The sequence below is a fragment of the Cyprinus carpio genome, chromosome B20 (assembly GCF_018340385.1).
Source record: "Cyprinus carpio isolate SPL01 chromosome B20, ASM1834038v1, whole genome shotgun sequence".
In the NCBI taxonomy this organism is placed as follows: Eukaryota; Metazoa; Chordata; class Actinopteri; order Cypriniformes; family Cyprinidae; genus Cyprinus; species Cyprinus carpio.
The window spans coordinates 14609829-14630998 of NC_056616.1; the positions used below are offsets into that span (position 1 = coordinate 14609829).

At 35.5% G+C, this 21170-nt stretch overlaps 1 protein-coding gene across 1 annotated transcript in view; it reads right to left on the bottom strand.

The window, feature by feature from the left end:
- Positions 1-1161: 1161 nt before the first annotated feature.
- epha7 (eph receptor A7) overlaps positions 1162-21170 on the bottom strand; it is an 81987-nt gene continuing 61978 nt past the window's right edge. Inside the window, 12 exon segments of the mRNA XM_042747260.1 lie at positions 1162-4146; positions 4422-4577; positions 5214-5407; positions 8109-8258; positions 8478-8687; positions 8898-8959; positions 10814-10999; positions 11452-11565; positions 14883-14938; positions 15771-15879; positions 17412-17586; positions 19953-20077. Of these exon segments, the coding sequence (XP_042603194.1) occupies positions 4032-4146; positions 4422-4577; positions 5214-5407; positions 8109-8258; positions 8478-8687; positions 8898-8959; positions 10814-10999; positions 11452-11565; positions 14883-14938; positions 15771-15879; positions 17412-17586; positions 19953-20077 (1652 nt within the window). The 3' untranslated portion in view covers positions 1162-4031.

A 21170-nucleotide genomic window follows, 5' to 3' on the forward strand; every position in this document is an offset into this window, starting at 1 on the left:
GCCGTGGCTTAATTTTCCCATGTCGGAGGCTTTGGTAATGTCTTTTTAATGACACTATCCAGGATCCTGTCATGAGCTGGGTCATCAAACAAATCTCCCACATCTCTTCCTCTCGCTCTCTGTCTTGTCAATACATAATGTTAATATTCAAGTCAAAGCGCTTTAGCAGGGGACCAAACAATTCTCAAGGGTCACATTAGCTCTTGTTCCCTGTGTTTAATGAATCACACAGAAAGCCGGTTGGAAAATACTTGAGTTAATATACCACATTCAAATCACCAAAAATTTGTGATGTGCAAAATTCAGAATTGAAGAAGTGTCTCACTTTCATGTGTAAATTTGAATTGAAGTGGCTACGCTGGTCAGAAGTGGATTTACTGAATTGCAAATGCAGCCCAGCTATGAAATATGATCTTGAATATATGTGAACATGGACCACAAAGCAGTCATAAGTAGCAATGGTAAATTTGTAGCAATAGCTAAAATACACTGTATGGGTCAAAATGATCAATTTTTCTTTTATGCCAAAGATCATGTTCCATGAAGATATTTAGTCAATTTCCTACTGTAAATATATCACAGTAGGAAGTTGATCAACTTAATTTGAACAAATTTAAAGGTGATTTTCTAAATATTTAATTTTTTTTGCACCCTAAGATTCCAGACATTCAAATAGTTGTATCTCGGCCAGATATTGTCATATCCTAACAAACCATGTCATATCCTACATCACCTTTAAATTCAAATTGCAATTAGGTATCTTGATATATATTAGGTATATCTATCAAGAAAGTTCACTCATATTACTTGAAATGGGAGATATATCTATCAAGAAAGTTCACTCATATTACTTGAAATGGGAGAATGTGCGATGTGACATATGGCAGAATAAGTCCCGCCTTCTAAATAAAAGAGCCAATCAAGTTGTAAAGTCATTGCATCTGTTAGAAGCACTAGTTTGCAAACAGTCAGTGTCCTGAGATGCGTGCTCAAATAGCATAAAAAAAAAGCATTAACAACATTTATGGGTCATTTCATGACATGTGATCATTTGAATGTGTTAATAATAATGTGCAAAATTGAATAGATATAAATTCAGTTCTGAATGGCGCATGACCCTGTTAATCATAGAGAAAAAGAATTCGAAGGCACAGACACCACTATAGAGATTGCATTATATTTCCAAAAATATATGTACAGTCTATTACAAAGGTTACAAAGCAAAAGAAAAAAATGGTCTATGTAACAAGAAATCGTCTAGGTAAATGACCATACAGTTTCTCAACTGGGGAAAATACTTTTTTTTTTTTGACCAATGAATACTCTCCATACTCTTGTCACAGAAAAATAAATAATAAATCGACAATTCATTTGTACTGTACATTTTTCCAACCTAAAAGAGAAAAGAAAAAAAATACTCTTCTAAAATGGAAACCTATTAGCTCTCTTTGGTCCTAAATGAGAAATTATGTACAACTGAAAGAGTGAGGGTGATGAGAATCAGCTGCATGTGAGATAGAAAAATATAGTGCATTTTCAATGAGCTCACTACAGAGTACTTAAGTGAAAAACAAAGAAAAGAAACCACAATTATAAATAAAATATACAGGTTTTACAGCTAGAACATATACAAATTGTCCTCTGGTTTGTGATTACTCTGACACAATCAACAGTGCTGAACTCTTTGGAATATTCCACTTCACTTTTTGTCTAGGTGGGCACCGTGAAATCAATCAATCCACAGCGCAAACCGTCTTGACCGAAAACTCTGCTACCATCAAACCAGAAAAGTTAGAAACTGCACAAAGCAGAAAAGATTTGTCATTGACCCGTACGGTGGCCTCAATGTGGGATTGATTGAATCCAGGTGTTAATCTCAAATTGGCTCAAATTGCTGTCTCTACAAAGGCCCGGATCCGAGCAGAGAGGGTAAGGGCCTGCGAGGGGCCCCTGGGAGGCCGGAGTGTGAGATCAGAGCTTGCGGGGAGGCTGATCTGAGTGACTGCAGCTACTGCCGAAGCTCGGGAGGTTTGTGCTGACCGAGAGCCTTTCCGCTCGCTTTCAATTCAAAGGCCTGGCGTGGGCTCAATGCTGAGGTTAGCGAGATGGAAGGATAGCAGATCGGAGATGAGGCTCTAACCAGGCTACGATATGATCCGCATGAGACAAACCAGCTGGGTTCACAATGGAGATGGCATGGTAAACGATGGCTTTTTTGAAGCGCCAACCGTTTGGCTAAATCCACCAGTCATGCTGCGCGCCAACGACTCCGCCTTCGCTTTCTTTCTAATCAAGAAAAATGCCACATGTTGGCACGGCTGTTGTGGTTAAAATGGCATTGGCTCTCTAAAATAATGAAAAACATGTTGTTTGTGTTTAAAATGTGTCACATTAAGGTTTCGTAGTAAATAAAACAAAACAATTCAGCTCAAAGCTGAATAAAACGGTAGAGTTTTGTGGCAGCCTAACTAATAAAAGGTCTACAGTACTCCTCAAAGTATTTAACACTAAAATGCATAACATTTAATAATCAACAAAACATTCAGTTGAGTGTGGAAGGCTGTTATGGCACTAAAACTTGAGCGTAAACCTCATCTTTGAGCTCAGCACAACAAAAGGGTGGAAGAAACGCACCGAAAGAGATCCTTGTATATAAATTCAACTATCTTTGATCAAATTTCACAGCACTGCTGCTGATTTCCAAGCAGTATGTGAGTAAAAGTCTATACAGCACCTCAAATTATTGCTCATATTGGTCAGTCTCTCCTCAACTCAGCCGTGATCTCACAAAGTATCTAAGTAGCTAAAAATAAGAGCAATAGTTGACTTGTTTTAAGGCAGTATTACTCCTTTACACCACAACATTATATGATTTTAAAGTCAGTCACCTGCTAGGACACCAACTAATTCTAAACCAAAATGATACTGTTGCTGAAACAATTAAATTAAAATAGCCTATCTTTTTTTTTTTTTTTCTATTTTTGTGTATCTTTATGGAAACATGTATTCATGGTAAATGATATCAATATTAAAAAGGACACATTCAATAACAGCACTGATAAATCCATTCATGTGGTAAATATAAACTTATAAAGAATATTGCCACCGTAATAGTTGTTCTTACATTAGAAAAACTCCACCTGAAGTGGTTAACAATTCTCTTTGTACTAATTCACATCTGAATTGTCATGTAGGATCATAAAATATACCTAACCGTCTGCTCGGGGTGTTCTTAAACACAACCAGCCACTCTCAGAAGCTTCACGTAACCAAGCAGTAGGATATTTCTGCTTGATATAAAAGACCGGCTCGGCCCGACTCTCTGCCAATGCTTCAGTCTGGAGAGAGCTTCGTGTAAATAGTGCTGGCTGGAGAAGACAAACCTCCTCTGTCGACTTTCAGCCTCTGGTTCTGTCTCCTTCCCTCCAGATGAGACATTTTACCCTGTTGTCAGTTCCGTAACACAATCCAAGAAAACAAGCTAACACAAATCGATCGAGTAGAAGAGTAATGTCCCACATTATCTTAACGTGGATATTACAAACCAAAGCAAAAGAAATCGCTGCAAATTCACTCCTTATGAACTGGATTTGCTTATTTTTATATTCACCCTTGATTAAAAAAAAAAAAAGAAATCAGTGAAATCTATAGCAACTATGAGCAAATCAACCTTTTGTGACAATAAAGACAGTCCGTACAAAGCATAAAAATCCTCTCAAATGCTCCATCTCAATGACGTGATGAGTTCTTTAGAGCATCCAGAGGTCACTGTCCGTTTAGGATTCTCTCTCTTGCCTGTTTGCGTTTTCTCTCCGTCTCTTGGTTTCCAGCACCTTTGCCAAAATCCTTCGCCAGTAACAGAGGAATGATTTTGTTCTGCCAGTTCTGGAAGGTTAATCTCACCGCAAGGGTGCGGAACGTTTTTTCTTTGTTGTTGATTTGTTTTGTCATATTTTTTTGCTGTCACACACTTTGCGGTGCTGTCCTGGAGAGTTCTGGTTCATCCGACCGGGAAGGGCTGCTGACGTCCATCACACTTGAACGCCCGTCCCGTGAAGATGCAGCATCTGGGCTCTCATAGTCTGTATACTGCTCATGATCTTCTTCTGATGGCCCACCAAGGAGATTCCCAAACTCATTACATCCCTAAAGCAGAAACATAACGTTCATAAATCACAGCAATGGAGCATGAAGCGCCTGAGAGGTATTTCATTACCGAAGCAAAAGGAAACTGAGAAAAGGCCATATTAACTATAACACGATGAGTCTGAGTATGAGTCAAAGAGATCTGATTAAAATGCAGCACAATGTCAGGATGGTATTGTGAATGAGAGCTGAGGGCTGAAATTACTCCTAGAAAGATCATGCGTTTCTATAGAGCGTGACTGCGTGCAGGAAAGATCATAGCAAGGCACTCTTACTCGATAGTCATTCTAGCAACAGATTCGAGCGAGCTGTAGCCGGCGGCTGTGAAGTTGTCTATGTATCTCTCCATCTTGATGGCTTCCAACCACTCACTGACCATTCGGAAAGAGGTGAAATCTGGAGTGTTCTGGTCAAGCAGTGGGCTTATGGGTCTAAAGAAAAGAAGAGAAAAATATGAGTGTTATGAAGGCACAGTACCATTATTTCTAAGTATGATATTTCTGGCATATGATTTCTGCCAACCCTAACTCACATGGATTACAGACAAGGACACATAGTTTATTGTATTCACATTAAAGTGATTTAGTAAACTGTTGCTTTGTAAAAGATGGTTAGGTGGACCATAAAGGTCGTATCTTCAATGTGAGACACGGTTTCAGTTGTGATTGTAAACACACTTCCTTCCTCTGTCTAATACCACACTGGGGACTGGAGTTCCCACAAGGCTTTAAAGTCTCAAACACTCATTATGACAATTGATTTAAGGTCCTTGTTATCAAACATGAAGGCATGGAGGCTGTTTCGCTTTATTGATTCCCCTGGATTTATCTTTCATCAGTAAACCCTAGCGGATAAATCAAATGCCAGACAGATGGAATTGTTCGCAAATTTACTCGCGAACCTATAAAAGGGCTCAAAGACATTGCAGGGAGGTGCAGGAGTATAAAACATAACCAGCAACTTCTATGCATCGTAAAAGCAAAGCTGGTCTGTGAACGACATCATTTTCCTTGAGCAGAGATTTTTTACGGCAGGCAGTAAAAAAAAAACTGAATGGGTGTCCTCACCGTGTACACGTTCCCATTGGCGTTTTTAAGGTGTTAGGATTGCGGATCATTTTGTCCAGGATGCCGACGATCTGGTCAAATTTGGGCCGGTCTGCTCGGTCTTTCTGCCAGCAGTCCAACATGAGCTGATGGAGGCCAGGAGGGCAGTCCATGGGGGCGGGAAGACGATATCCCTCCTCTATAGCCTTTATGACCTGCAAGATCAGAGTGAGAGATGGAAAATTAGAAAAGGTTTGAAAGAAAACCAACAGCTTCAGAGACAGAGATACAAGAAGACAAGGAAAAACAGAGTAGCTTAGCCATTAGCATCCAGAACGAAATGTACACAAAGCCTGCCTGCACCTCCAGCTCTCCATTTACTCATCCTTTAATCAGGCCTCTGTAAACAGCAGCTTTGCTGGATAAATCTGTTGTGGTTTACCTCCAGCATTACAAACTACAACACAGGGAAAAGTAGGATAACCAGATGTGATTATTCTTGCATTGGTTATTGGAGGGCGCGTGAGCGCAAGAAAAGGGCACCGCTAAACCTGGATGCGAATGAGGCAAGTGCACTAAAAGCCGTCTGTTCAACAGCTGCTGGTGACTGTCATACTATCATGAGTCTATCTAATTAACTAGCTAACAGGGTTACAGTTTAAACCAAAGATGAACGCACTGGCACTTGGGTGTCTGTGCAGTTTACTGGCTCCACATGTCGGGGTTTATGAATGTAAAGGGACCATAAAACAATAAAACCACCTGTTCTTCTACTCACTCAGCATGCTGGGCATAAGAGTTATGGGTTTATACTAAATATACAGTACTGTTCAAAAGTTTGGTGTCGGTAGGATTTTATAATTTTTTTAAGAAATTAATACCTTTTTTTCAGTAAGGGTGCATTTAAATTGATCAAAAGTGACATTAAATACTGTTCTTTTGAACTTTATACTAAAATAATCCTGGGGGAAAAATGTATCATGGTTTCCACAAAATATTAGGCAGCACAATCATTTTCAATACTGATAATAAAAATTGTAAAAAATAAAAAATATTTATTGAGCAACAAATCAGCATATTAGAATGATTTCTGAAGGATCACTTGACACTGAAGACTGGAGTGATGACTGCTGAAAATTCAGTTTTGCCATCACATGAATAGATAACATAAAAAATTAAATAATAATAATTGTAATATTTCACAATATTAGTTATTTGACTGTATTTTTAATCAAATAAATGCAGCTGTGATGAGCAAAAGAGACTTTCAGAAATGTGGACTCACAACTAGCAGCTAAAATGATAGAATTACTTGAATCTGAGTTGACTAAACTAAACAGAGAAAAAGGCTTGTCCAGATCTATGATTTCTTTCCCTAGTCTACTCCTGAGGAATTGTAGAAGCTGACTGTTTATTTTCCCCAAATCCTCATCTGCTATTCTTGTCGTGTCTCTCCAAACAAGGCTTGAGCTACGGAAAGAAAAGTGTCAAAACAGAAAGAGTTGAAGAAATGTAAATATTTCCTTCTTTTTTGGCAGCCCTCAAGGAGTTGTTCGCCTCCCCCTCAAAAGGGTATAACAACATCTGACATTGACTCCACTGAGGCAAATGTTCGAACGCAAAAAAATACTAACATTAAAGACTGATACTAGCTATTAGCTACCACTGAGAGCTAACATTCACTAGTCATCATTAGTCTCAGTGATAAGGGCTGTTTACCTTCTCTGAGGATGTGTAAACTTGTGTAATTTTGACAAAGAATCTGCCTACACAAGACAAGAGCCTACATACACCAGCAGATTAACAACACTTCCTCTCATACATATCGTTAGCCGTGACCATATCTGAAGTTCAATCCAAAACCCTGCATGCATGTGATCAGAATGATGAATGGCACTTTGCTGTCCCAATTTCTTTGAGACAAAAGCTCAGCCCGCAGATCGTTCAGAAGGTTTTGCACGGCTAAGCAGATATCTTTGAATTGATTGAACCCTGCTAATGACGAATTTGGCTCGCATTATCATTTCTCATTATAAAGGTTGAAAGTGTAGCAGAATACAAAAACGAATTCTACAAGCAAAACACTCCATTCGTTTCCACAGATCCATTACACCTTTTTATGATCAAAATGTATCATTAAAACAAGGTGTCACTCCTGACACCTGTGTTGATATCCAGCTAGAAAATTCAAAGTGTCAGATGTGCTCAACTGTCCTTAATAGTTGAATACCTACAGATTATGTTCACAGAGTAAAAATAAACCTTTTGGTGCAAGCTGTGGTTTTACAAGACTATAAAGCAAGCTGAACGAACAAGATAAATCTTTTCTTCTAAAAGTGCCTTGATGAAGTTGAAAGAATTGTAGTTTCTGACTTTTTCATTTAAACCACATGAGGAATGTTTGAAAGTGATCAAATACAATATGTATAATAGCTGCATTAAACAAATATGAATTAATGTAGAAGGAATTTAGAATTTGAACTGATATATATATATATAGCATAGTATAAAATAATAAAATAAAAAAAATGCACACACACATATATATATATATATATATATATATATATATATATATATATATATATATATATATATATATATATATATATATATATATAAACGATTAATCGCATCCAAAATAAAAGTTTTTGTATACATAATATGTGTGTACTGTGCATATTTATTATGCATATACAAATACACACATACAGCATATATTTTGAAAATATTTACATGTATTTACATGTATATATTTATATTAATATAATTTATATCATATATAAATATAATATATTATATTATATTATATTATATTATATTATATTATATTATGTTATGTTACTGTATGTTATGTTCAGAAACTATTTGATTTGAATGTATAAAACATTAATTTGTACAAAAACATTAACTTACATCCTGATTGGACATGTCCCAGTAAGGTCGTTCTCCGTAGGACATGACCTCCCACATGACAATCCCGTAGCTCCATACATCACTAGCTGATGTGAATTTACGATACTGGATGGCTTCCATTGCTGTCCACCGAACTGGGATCTTTCCACCCTGTGTATTGAGGAAAATTCATAATCAGTACACTCTGCATCAACCAGAGAAGAGTTAAAACACACTGTATTGATGTTCAGTACCATTGTAGCATCACAATGCAGCACAGACAGTATCTATATTTGTACTCCTATCTGATGCACGGATTGATTTGTTTATTCTGAGAGCACCGTGGGCTTCCAAGGCAGGTAGGATGAGACAGCAGCTTAATTGACTCACCGTCGTTGTGTAGACAGCTTCGGGATCGTCGTCAATCACTCTGGACAGGCCGAAGTCAGACACTTTACATACGAGATTGCTGTTGACAAGGATGTTTCGCGCCGCTAGATCGCGATGGACGTAGCCCATGTCTGAGAGGTATCTCATGCCGGCCGCGATGCCACGCAGCATTCCCACCAGCTGAATCACAGTGAACTGCCCATCATGTTTCTGTGCAAGCACAAACAGAGGAACGTTGTCAATCCTTCACAACATGTACATGTACACAACAGACATATGCTCCATCCACTACGTAGTGGGGCTGACAGTAACACGGCCTGAGAATGAGCAATGAAATGGTAAATCACAGTGGGTGTAATGAACAGAACAGAAAAGATATTGTATTCACTGACCAGATTGTCTAGGGTGGTTTATACGTACCCTGAGGAATGCATCTAATGAGCCATTTTCCATGTATTCAATTACTATCATGACTGGTTTTCCTGAAAGAGCAAAGAACAGACTCCATTAAAGTGAAGTGCGGCCAACACACACTGTACAAAAGCAGTAATGAGAAACAATTCGCAGACAATTCTACAACACTAGATTCACTTTAGTCTGTCGGACGGGGTTTTCATAAACCCTTTTGGAGTGTACACTTTCCAAAAATAATAATAAATCACCCCCAGACACAAATAATATTATCCAAATTACAAGATCAAATCATAACAATATGACTTCAAAACTGAACTTACGGTAAGTCATAACGCTCCTGAGTTTAGAAGATTAATTGTACGCTTTGAAAGTTCAATTTCAGTTGGACTAAAATGATGATTTGTCTTGTTTAAATGTCATGTAAACACTCTAGTCTGACTGAAATCACACCAGTCTGTTTTTTGCAAAGTCAAACTAACAGATTTAGATAATGTCATTCATCGGACTAAAACTGGCCTTGTCATTTTTGATGTGTGTTTAGATATTCAATTTTGCAACCAGCCCTTCATTTCTTGACAACCTTTGGGACAAAAGAATACACTTTAGCATATACAGTACTGCTGACAATGAATCACTTTAAATGTAATTAAATATACTTTAAATTCATATTAAATGCATCTGGTTAAACATCACAGTGCTTTTTTGACCCAATAAACACTACTTTTTGGATTTAAGTGCATCTTTATATGTAATTTCATAGTTACTTCAATTGTCCTTGAAATATGGGTAAATGTACTGACAAGCATTTATGGTAAACTAAAATATTCTTAATGTAACTGCTATTAAAACTTGTAATGTATTTAAACATATTTGTGATTAATCATTTGTTATTAAGCTGCGATTAAGTATATTTACTTTAAATACAATGTCAAATAACACTACAGTGCAAATTATAATCAAGAAATGTACATGTGTATTTAGCATATTTGTCAACAGATTAAAAAAAAAAACTGACCGTGTCAGTTCCATTGTTGTATATGAAAGCTGCCAGAAAGCTCTTGGATTTTATCAAAAATATTTTAATTTGTTTTCTGAAGAATTTTCTTTTTTTGGATGAACTTTAAAGTACATTTTAAATGATTAATGTAATTTGTTGTTGTTGTTGTTGTTGTAGTGCTTTACAATAAAACTTTTAATTTGATATTACAAAATTACAACTTTTTAAAAGTGTACTCATCAAGAAATAGTTATGAAAGTAAACTTAAGTACACTTAAATACACTTAAGTGGCTTTTTATTTAATTGATATTATATTATCTGCCATTACAATTACAAAAAAAAAAATATGGTATAATACTTTATTTTAAGATGTCCTTATTACAAGTTACATGTACTTACTATTATAACAACAATAAATTATGCATAATTACTTGCAAGTAACCCTAAGCCAAACCCGAATCTTAACCCTAAACATATTGTAAAGGTCCTTGCACACTGAGTATGACATTTTCGTATCCGTTTTTTAATTTTTTTTTTCCTCTCGTATTCGTCATCCTTACCTATCAAAATGCTTGCAACGGATGCAAAAACACAGAAAAGCGAGCCTGGTCTGATTTTTTTTATGATGGACGAAAGTTTTGAATGCAGTGTGTAACATGAGGTCGTATTTATTTTTTAACGTGCAACGATTTTGGACGAGAATTTCAGAATCAGTGTGCTAAGACCATAAGGTCATGTAGGTAATTAATATTACTCAGTACTTCAATAATTGCACTGTAACAAGGACACCCTAAAATAAAGTTTAACCAAATATACTTTTAAAATTTGAAGTACACAAAGTGCACATTCAATACAATTAAGTACTCTTTTTTTAAGAGAAGGAAGTTGTTGGTTAAGCTAGTTCTAGCATGCAAAGCTGCCCACCTCTGGTGACAACACCCTCCAGATGGACCACATTGGGGTGATCAAACTGGCCCATTATGCTGGCCTCACACAGGAAGTCCCGCCTTTGTTTTTCAGTGTAGCCTACTTTCAGTGTTTTTATGGCAACCGACACGTCCCTCTTTCCCGGCAGCTTCAGTCGTCCGCTGCACACCTCTCCAAACTCTCCTGTGAAACATACAACCACCCACAAGCTGAGTTCCAGAGATCCAGCCCACGTTTGACACCGTTGCCTGTACCTGTGCTGCTTAATACAAATCAGTCACACCAGCAGCAGGATTCAGCATTATATGATGCTATGCATCAGTACACAGGGGAGTGCAACCAAGAGAGCAGATAATTGGATATGCTATATAGAGGACAAGCTAACACAGTTATACGGATTGTAACTAAAAGCAATGCGGCAGCAATTCATCAATGGCGATGCATTTATGTGCATCCTGGCCTTAAGAGAAGACATATTAATTATAAACCAATCCTACAGCAGCGCTATCAATAACAAGAGGCCAGAGAGATGCTCAGGCCGCTATCGAGAGTATAAATATTTGGTTGTCATTTTGATAAATGAGAGAGGTGTGTGACTAAAGCGAGGCAGCAGAGAAGACAAGGGAAGAGCTCACCTGCACCGATAACCCTCTCAATCTTAATGCAAGAGGCATCCAGCTCCTTTGCAAACTGATGGACAGCCCTGTTCGGGTCCTCGTAGGTTTCAGGGTCAATGTAGGTTTTGGTGCCTGGAAATTTAACTGTAGAAGGGTAAGAGGATTACTGTTACGATTAAATATGCATGCCGCACACACACAGAGCCCGTGATGGACGTATGCGATTACTGGAGGGTAGAGGCGCGGGGCTGTGGGCTAAACAGCACACTGTGATGGAAGATAGCATGTCAAAAGGTCTCTTTCATCAAATAATAAAACCTATGCTTTTTCCTATTATTTTCCCAAATATTTAATGAAAGCGCTATTACATTTTCTTGTTAACCTTCTCACAATGGAGCCGAAAGGGTATTAGCCGTACAGCATGGCAGCAGCATTCGTAGCTGTCACTCATTGACTTGAACTATTAGTTTGAATGCCGAGAAAGAACATTTCACTGCATATGACCATGAAACTAACACAGTAATTTACACATACACAAAACTATTCTTCTTCTTTTTCTTTTTTGTCTTCTTAACATTAATACTATTAACAGCTATCAATGTTAAGTTTGATTATTTTTTTATTATTCATATTAAAAAATTATATATATATATATATATATATATATATATATATATATATATATATATATATATATATACACACACAGACACACTTATAATAAATGTATTATTTAACATGATCAGCATTCAACAATTACATTATTATTATTATTATTATTATTAAAATCAATGTCATTAATAGTTATCAATGTTATTATAAATCATTTTAATAATCCCATTGACTGAATTACTTATTAATTGTAAAAACTATTATCACTGTTAATAGTAAAATATTTAATAATATAAAATATAATATTTTAAAACAACAATATTCAACAATTATAGTATAATTATTATAAACAGTATTAACTATAAACATATTATTAATAATTATGAATTATTCAAATAATAACATTGATTAATTATTCATTGTAAAAACTATTATTAGTTAATAATACAATATTATATTTAAATTTAAAACAACAACATTCAACAATTATATTATTATTAACATATTATTAATATTTAGTATGCATTATTCTAATAATAACACTTGTTAATTATTAATTGTAAAACTATTATTATTATTATTATTATTAATAATACAAATATTCAAATATATAAAATATAATATTTAAAAACAACAACAGTCATCCATTTGAATATTATTATTAACATTATTAATTATTATTAACATATTAATAATTGTTATTATGAATTAATCTAATAATAACATTAATTAATTATTCACAATAATAACTAATTAATTAATTGTATTATTAATTATTAATAATTAGAAGTAAAAATTATTTTTATTGTTAATAAATTAACAATATCAATAACTATTTTGATAATAAATAAATTAAATTATATTAATAAAACACGAATTATATTAATATATTGTAAAGTAATATATTAGTTAGTAATATTTGACTTTCTTTTATCTATATACAACACTTTAGGCCCAATTAATGTGTTTGCCCAGATTTACTATCTAATCAAATCCTATAATTACTATGCTACCTGTCACCTTCAACATTTAGCTCTATTTAATGAGATGCAAAAAAAAATAGGCTACATCTTGCTGGGATAAAAACGACTAAAATGGACTGTTGCTAACGAGTGATTAAATTACTAATTTGCAACAAAAGCAATGCTGAGGAACAGAGAGAGAGCTTTTTTCCAATATCCCCCAACTCCTTCACGGCCGTGTCGGCCTACACGATGACATAAGCAAACGGGCGGCATTGTGCTCCAGTCATATGCAACAACAGCAGATATTTCCCTTCTTCTTGCCTGCTATAATTGCTTTGTCCATCTAGGCTGTCAGTAAATCTGATAGAACGTGTTTATCACTGTTGCCCGCACAACACAAGCAACAAATTGGGAGTATGACTACGGCATGCACCTTATCTGCCTTTTGACAAAGCAGCCAGCATCTTGTGCTTCTGCGTAGCCGAGCAGGTTCTCTTTATAAGCAGATGTTGTCTGTAGCATTTGGTTCTGTTTTTGGCAGGGCTGAGGGGCAGCGAGAATATGGCAGTCTGTAAGGCTTAGCGTGTGGGCAAGAACACTAGTGAGGTTGAGCTGCCCCTGTACAAGCAAGCTGTGCCACCTTGAACCTTTGTTTCCAAATCAGCAGTTTGCCTACAGCACTGATCATTAGCAGAGCAAGTCTAGGGAGGCCGTCGCCAGCACTATCTCCAGGGGCTTCATTAGGGACTGCTGAGAGAAAACATCTTACTGGCCTAGAGGCCTGGGTGCAGGGGTTCACAATCCAGAAAAGTCAAGCACCTAGAGGAACATCGTAACACTGACAGCTCTGAAAGCTCTCTTTAGATGAAGATCTGGAGTTGAGGGTATGTTTCTGTAGGGTTATGGCCTAGCTTTACACCATAGGCGATGCTAGATATGGTTTCTGTGATTATGTAACAGTTCAGAGAATCAACTGTGGGTCCATACAGTTATTGGTGGACATAGACAGAAGTGAGAGAGGGAGGACAGGATTGGGAAAAGACCACGAGATGGGGCTCAACGGCAACAGCGCTATATGTCGGCGCACTGTCCACGAAGCTATCAGCACCAACAAACATTGGTTTTAAGAAAAAACTAAAGTGTAATGGATTTGCTTTCTCATCTCTTTAATAGCAGTCCATTATTGTGTTATCAGTGTAGTATAGATCAGGCTGATTATACTACTTAAGGGAAGATTCACAGCGGGAAAGATGGGCTTTTAATAAAACTTGGCTGTCAATGCAGGAGAAACATGAAAACATTTGTGAAATCGAAGGTACGTGACTAAAGAAAATAGAGATAAAGGGCCGTGGTGTTTGGCGTTTATCCAACGGACTGTGGGTGGAGGTATAAAAAAGTTTGAAATGTGAAAGTTGGCACTGTAGTAGTTTCAAGAAAACCCCCGAAGCGGTCAAAAGTCAGCAAAAATTGACAGCAAAAGTTTGCTAGATTCAAAATCTTATATAAAAATGATATATATGATATATATATATTATAATTATATTTATATAAATATGTATTCAAAGTTGCAACAAACGTCGCAACTAACCGAAATACAATGTATATAATAAAAATAAAACTGTAATGGGTGACCAGAACATGATCAATGATGTACAGCATGGCTCAGTCCTGCTCCTCCCCTCCTGGAGAGTTTAGTTCCAGTGCTGCTTTAACACACCTGCCTGTAATTTTCAAGTGTGAGCCTGAAGACCTTGATTAGCTGGTTCAGGTGTTTGATTAGAGTTGGAACTAAACTCTGCAGGACGGTTCTCCAGTAGCGCGGTGAGCCCTGATGAGCATGTGTATAATGAGCTGATGAAAGCTGGCACTCACATTGAAAGTAGAGCTCCTCATCCCCTTCCTGATCGGCCTTACTGTAGCCGCAGTGTCTACGCAGGGAACAAAAAGAAACTAATTAAAGGCCTGCAGTGACCAGACGTATGATTTCAAACATAACAGGGCTATTGAGGGCAATACATATCGGCTCAACCTGAAGAAATGGTGAAATCGGAAATGTTAATCAGAATGTTTTTCTTGACACGGAATAGAAATGCCATGAATTCCTGTTCCGTTCTGTTCCAAGCTATGAGCTTTGAGATAAATTAATCAATTAGATGATTTTTTTTGTGTGTGTGTGTTTGTGCTGGCAAGCTGTCTTTCAGAATGAATAGGTTTAGGAAAAATAAACATAGAGAATAAGTAAATGATCTGCAATCTGGAATTTCTGGAAATTATCTTGCCAGCTGATTACTGGAAATAACTCCATAATGAATTCAACTGATATGGAATACCAAAGCATTCAGAGCATTCAGTGCTAATGGACATGCAGGAGAGCAATACGTGTTCGTGAAGGATTCATGGGAATTAGTTTACTCCAGTAATATGACAAACATTATGAGTGAAAATTCAGATGGAAAAACACTGGCGTTCTTGGTTCAACCATGACAAACAGGTAAAAACGGTGAGACTGGGAAGGGAGGATTTGCAGTTGTGAATCCCATTCTGGGTGTATGCTAGCAGCATGAGCTTGTGAGGGGGAAAATGCAACAGAGGTCACATTCCCACAGTGTACGACATGATGGTGGGTGGGTGTGATCACACGCAAGTGGGCGAGGGTGTGAACTCCACAGCTATGGTGGCCTTTGAGGGACAGAAATGCAAACTGAGAGAGCGTACGAGACTCACAGTAGTGGAGAGTCAATGGGGGCCGCGAGAGCGTACCTTCTCCCTATGATGAAACCAAACACCATGAAGACCAGGATAATGGTACCGGCTACCGCCACCACCGCAATGATGATGACTGGATTCTGCTCACTCGATATGACTGTAGCTGCAATTAAAACACAAATACACAACACAAGATGTCAATTGTAATCCTGTAAGATTATTTATAAAATATAGGTGCTCACAATATATTGGTACCATGTTGCCAATATTCAAGATGCTTAGATTTAAGTTACCTTTTCTGTCATCTAACACATCTAACACTTTATTTTTAAAAACAACTACTGAATGTAATTTTTGTCAAATCTCAAAATTAATATCCATTTTCATACAAATACCTTGTTGAAGTAAAATATTTAAATATATATATATATATATATATATATATATATATATATATATATATATATATATATATATATATATATATATATATATATATTTTAGAAAGACAGGTAGATAGAACAAATATTTTATAATTAATAATTAATAAGTCTTGTTTTACTTAAATTGTGGACACTTTGTACTATTTCATTCATTTGTTTTAATTTAGTTAAATCATGGCAACAATTTAATTAAAACCAGGGAACAAATTCATACTTTTTCTGAACAAATTAGTATAACATGACCACGGTTTACCAAAACTGAATAATAAACTTTTATAGGAACAAATTCTTCACAATTTCTGCTTTTCCCCACGTCATGTAACTATTTTGTTACAAAAGATTTCTATTTTCAAATAAAAGCCATTCTTTTAAACTTTCTATTCAAAGAAAAAAAAAAATCACAATTTGCGTTATATTAAAAGATGTTTCTTGAGCACCAAATTAGCAATTTCTGAAGAAACATGTGACACTTATGATTGGAGTGATGACTGCAGGAAATTCAGCTTTACCATGACAGGAAAACAATCACATTTTAAAATGAAATATTAACAGAAAATAGTTATTTTAAATTGTAACAATATTTTATAATATTTCTGTTTTTGATCAGATTAATGCATAATGTCATGTGTTGGACTCTGTGGTTTTTAGTGTTTTATTTCAAATTTATTTACACAACAATAATGACTTTTAATTAGCCACTTACTGATGTGCTACTGGAATCATTCAGAATTGTAATATTTGTGTATTCCTAATTAACTATTTGGCAATAGGAGCAGTAGAATAGCTTAAAGCAAAGCTCCACTGAAAAACCATGGGATGGTTGTAACCCCCTTTTAGTCCTCTCTCTGCTGCGGGGAGGGGCTGGCTCTATTTTAGGGTCTCGCTGAGTGCACGGTTCTACTGTTTCTGAAAGTGGGCTTAATAGTCCCAGATGGTAATACAGTGGCCTGCATTTGAAACAATGACACATTCAGGTTGGATTGTTTCTCGTTAGGTTTGTTTCTCCGAATTGAAAATACTGTGCTCATTGACAAACTGCAAAGGGAACCGAAACTGAATATCTTATCGAAAATACACAATGTCTTAGAAACAGTCTGGGTCAGAGATATTATCAGGAAGAAACTGGACCTTGCCTTTAAGTGTAATCGGATAGATCCTACTACAAAACCTTGCTAATTTAGAGCTAAACTAGCGTACCATTTAACAATTAAAAATAGCTTAAAATAGCCATTTCACATACTGTTTTGCTCACCAGATCCAGTGGATTCTTCCTTGGTGGTGACCTCTACTCTGGGACCGAAAGTGCCATATCCCGCGGCGGTGAATGCTCGGATCTGAAAGATGTACGCTGTGCTTGGCTTCAGATTATTGACTGTGGCTGAAGTAGACTTTGACTTCACGGTGGAGTAAATGCGATCCTTCTGGTCCTTTAGGTTCAAAAGAAGAAAACAAAATAACAATCCTGTCACAGGTTATCAAAAGCACAAATTGTACAAATTCTTTACAGGGAGGGGTGGTTACGCTGAAGTGTTTGGCAGCGAATACTGGAGCATTTGGCCTTTTTCACACGCAAAGTGTTCAAGCAGAGGCAATATCACAGTATTTCATCCGTAACCTAGGTAACCAGAAGCAAGCTGTTTGCTAGGAGCTGGTGCTTCATTTACAATTGGAATGTCAAAGAGAGCTTGAGGAAACACAAACACATGCACACCCACACAGAGTATACGGCTGATCCCAATTTGCATGCTATCCGTCCTATATAGTAGGCGAGATTAAGATTAGTGTGTCACAATGGTATGCAAAAGATGTCTGAAGATGTCTGTTTTATTTTTAGTAGAATTTTTCACCACGCTTTTTTTGGTAATATTGCCCACACCGAGTTGCACAAAAAAAAAAAAAGAAAAAAAAAAAAGGAAGTAGTTTGTACTGGTTTAAATGTTTGAAAATAATTCATTTATAATAAATTTAGTTATTTTCAGATAATGCTAAGAATGGAAAATAAATTCTCTAATTTAAATGTTTGAAATTTATTAAGATAATGAATTTAGTTATATGCTAACACTTAACATAATAACCATCTTTGTCCATTTCATCCTTAAAGTAAAATAAATAAATAACTACAATAACAAAATGAATAAGGCAATTTTCAGATAATGTTAAGAGTGAGAAATAAATTGTAAGGTATAAATTCAGAGAAACATGCAACTGTGAGATGCAAATTGGCAGTTATCGAAAAATAATGTTGCAATTAATTTAATAATTAATTAATTATACAAATGAGATAAAGCGGCAATTACAAGACTGAGATTGAGATATCACACTGAGATATTGTGATGAGTTACAATTCTGAGGAAAAAAAATTGCATAAAGTACAGTATCAATTTTGAGATATAAACACAATTATGAGAAGAAAGTCACTACTGTCAAAAGTTTGGGGCCAGTAAGACTTTTTTTTTTTAAATAAATGAATACTTTTTTAAAACAAGGAAAAATTACATCTGTTCAAAAGTAACAGTAATGACAAAATATTTCTGTTCCAAATAAATGCTGTTCTTTTGAATAATAATAATAATAATAATAATAAATAATAGTAATTTCTTGAGCACCAAATCAGTATATCAGAATGATTTCTGAAGGATCATGTGATACTGAAGACTGGAGTAATTGCTGCTGAAAATTCAGCTTTACCGTCACAGGAATAAACTGAATTTTAAAATATATATATTACCATCTAATATTTAATAATAGTTTTTATTGTATTTTTAATCAAATAAATGCAGACTTGGTGAACACAACATACTTAAAGTGAGAGCTAGAAAAAAAAAAAAAAAAAAAACTGGATGGAAACGGCCCTTCCATATTGTACATGCAACTGTTTCAAACCCGCAACCCCTGTATGAACACATCATGTGCACCAATGCTGCACCACAGCATTTTCCCACTGATCTGCAAATTTTCTCTCATGGACTTCAGAAGAAAAGAAAGAAAAAACCCTCTTAAATGGAATGCCACAGGCTGTTAGGAGTGAAGTCAAGCTTGCTTCTAATTTTCAAACAGGACGGACTACAGCCAGAGAGCGCTGCTTGGGAGACTGTTTCTGCTTTCACATTGCCTAAGAGACCGGAACCCAACAGGCCGAGCGAATGTGCTGGACCTTTCTGCTCATGCCTGACTAGCTGACATATGAGTTTGAAGGTAGACACTGCGAAGCTGTGCTTTATAATGGATGTGTAAGACTGAGCAGGAGAGTGAGCCGAGGTGAAAGAAATTAAGTGTGTATGTGTATGTTTTTTGGGAGTACAATTTTGATTAATGTTTTAGTGGCAGCGTGTGCATGCCTGCAAGGGATTGTTTTTGGGTTGTTTTTCATTGAACAGATGCTCAGGTACTGTACCATACCAGACATACGTGTGCTGCTCTGGTGTGTGTGTGTGTGTGTTTGTTTCTGAAGTGGTCTTAGACGTGTACGAGTGTGGCTGTGGTAAACTGAGACGGTCCTGTGTATGTTTGTGTGGGAAGGACCTCAGTCTAATTAAAATCTTATGAGTGTCTCATTCATTATAGCAATTAGAGGGGAAGGATCCACTCAGACCGGAGCATTTGACTGCAAGCTTTGTGCACAGAGAATGCAAATCATGAAAAAAATACAGGATAGGACGGGCTGCATGGGAATTGGGATGCTGATAGACAGGTAGACACACAGTCGTTGTCTCTCTCTGTCTTTCATTTTGTGAAACACACAGACATATATTCATTAATATCTTATGCTCTGGAGCAGGTGGTGTGTACTCACTTTCTCATAGTACTTGATCTCGTATTCGGTGATGACGCCATTGGGCTGCTCTGGCTCCTGCCAGGAGAGCTGAACACTGTGCTGCTGAACTCGCTCCTTTATCACCTCACTCACTTGAGATGGGGCTGAAAGAAAGGAAACAGGAAAGATACTGACTTTTATTAATTCTCTACACATGTTCATTTAGTACAATTAAAAACAAAATAATATCTAAAATCCATAGTAAAATAGTAATATATTTAAAATATATTTATTTCATACTAAGTATAGTTCAAATCTATTAAAATATTTACTGACATATTGCTCGAGACTTACTGATATTATATATATATATATATATATATATATATATATATATATATATATATATATATATATATATATATATATATATATATATATATATATATACATATATATATTAAACTTTATTTGGAGTACTACTTCTCAATATTAAGCCTAAAATGTGTTTTAATGTCAGATGATGATTGTATGATATTTGAATAATATCAGTCTTTAAATGCAAGATATTTAAAGTGTACCTAAAGTATGCTTGCAAACTTTCACTTCAGCACAATTAAATATACTTCAGTTGGTTGGTTGGACTTCAGCACTACTTCTGCACAATTAAAGTGCATTAAGTACAAAATTAGTTGTTCTAGTTTAGCAGACTTTAAGTATACTGTACCAGTTTAGTATACCAAAAGAACAATTGCAGATTATTTTATTAAGCACATAAATATTTAAATATATCTGTAGTATACTTAATATGAAATAAATGTATTTCAAATACATTTGAGTATATTTAGCATATTTCTCACTAGGGATAACATGCATTTTATTTTATGTTTTTTGTTTTTATTCACAAAATTCATTTTATTCATTGTTTTTATTTTATTCATCTCTACAAATCTTAAAGGAATAGTTTAATAGTTTATATTTGTCATCATTTACTCACCCTTATGTCATTACAAACCTGCATAAGTTTTTTTTATTATTTTATATATATATATATATATATATATATATATATATATATATATATATATATATATATATATATATATATATATATATATATATATCTTATGTTGAACACAAAAGAAGATATTTTAAAGAATTTAGAAGAACCAAACAGTTGTTAACTTACATAGTAGGGAAAGAAATACTATGGAAGTCAATGTGGACCATGAACTGTTTGATTACCAGCATTCTTCA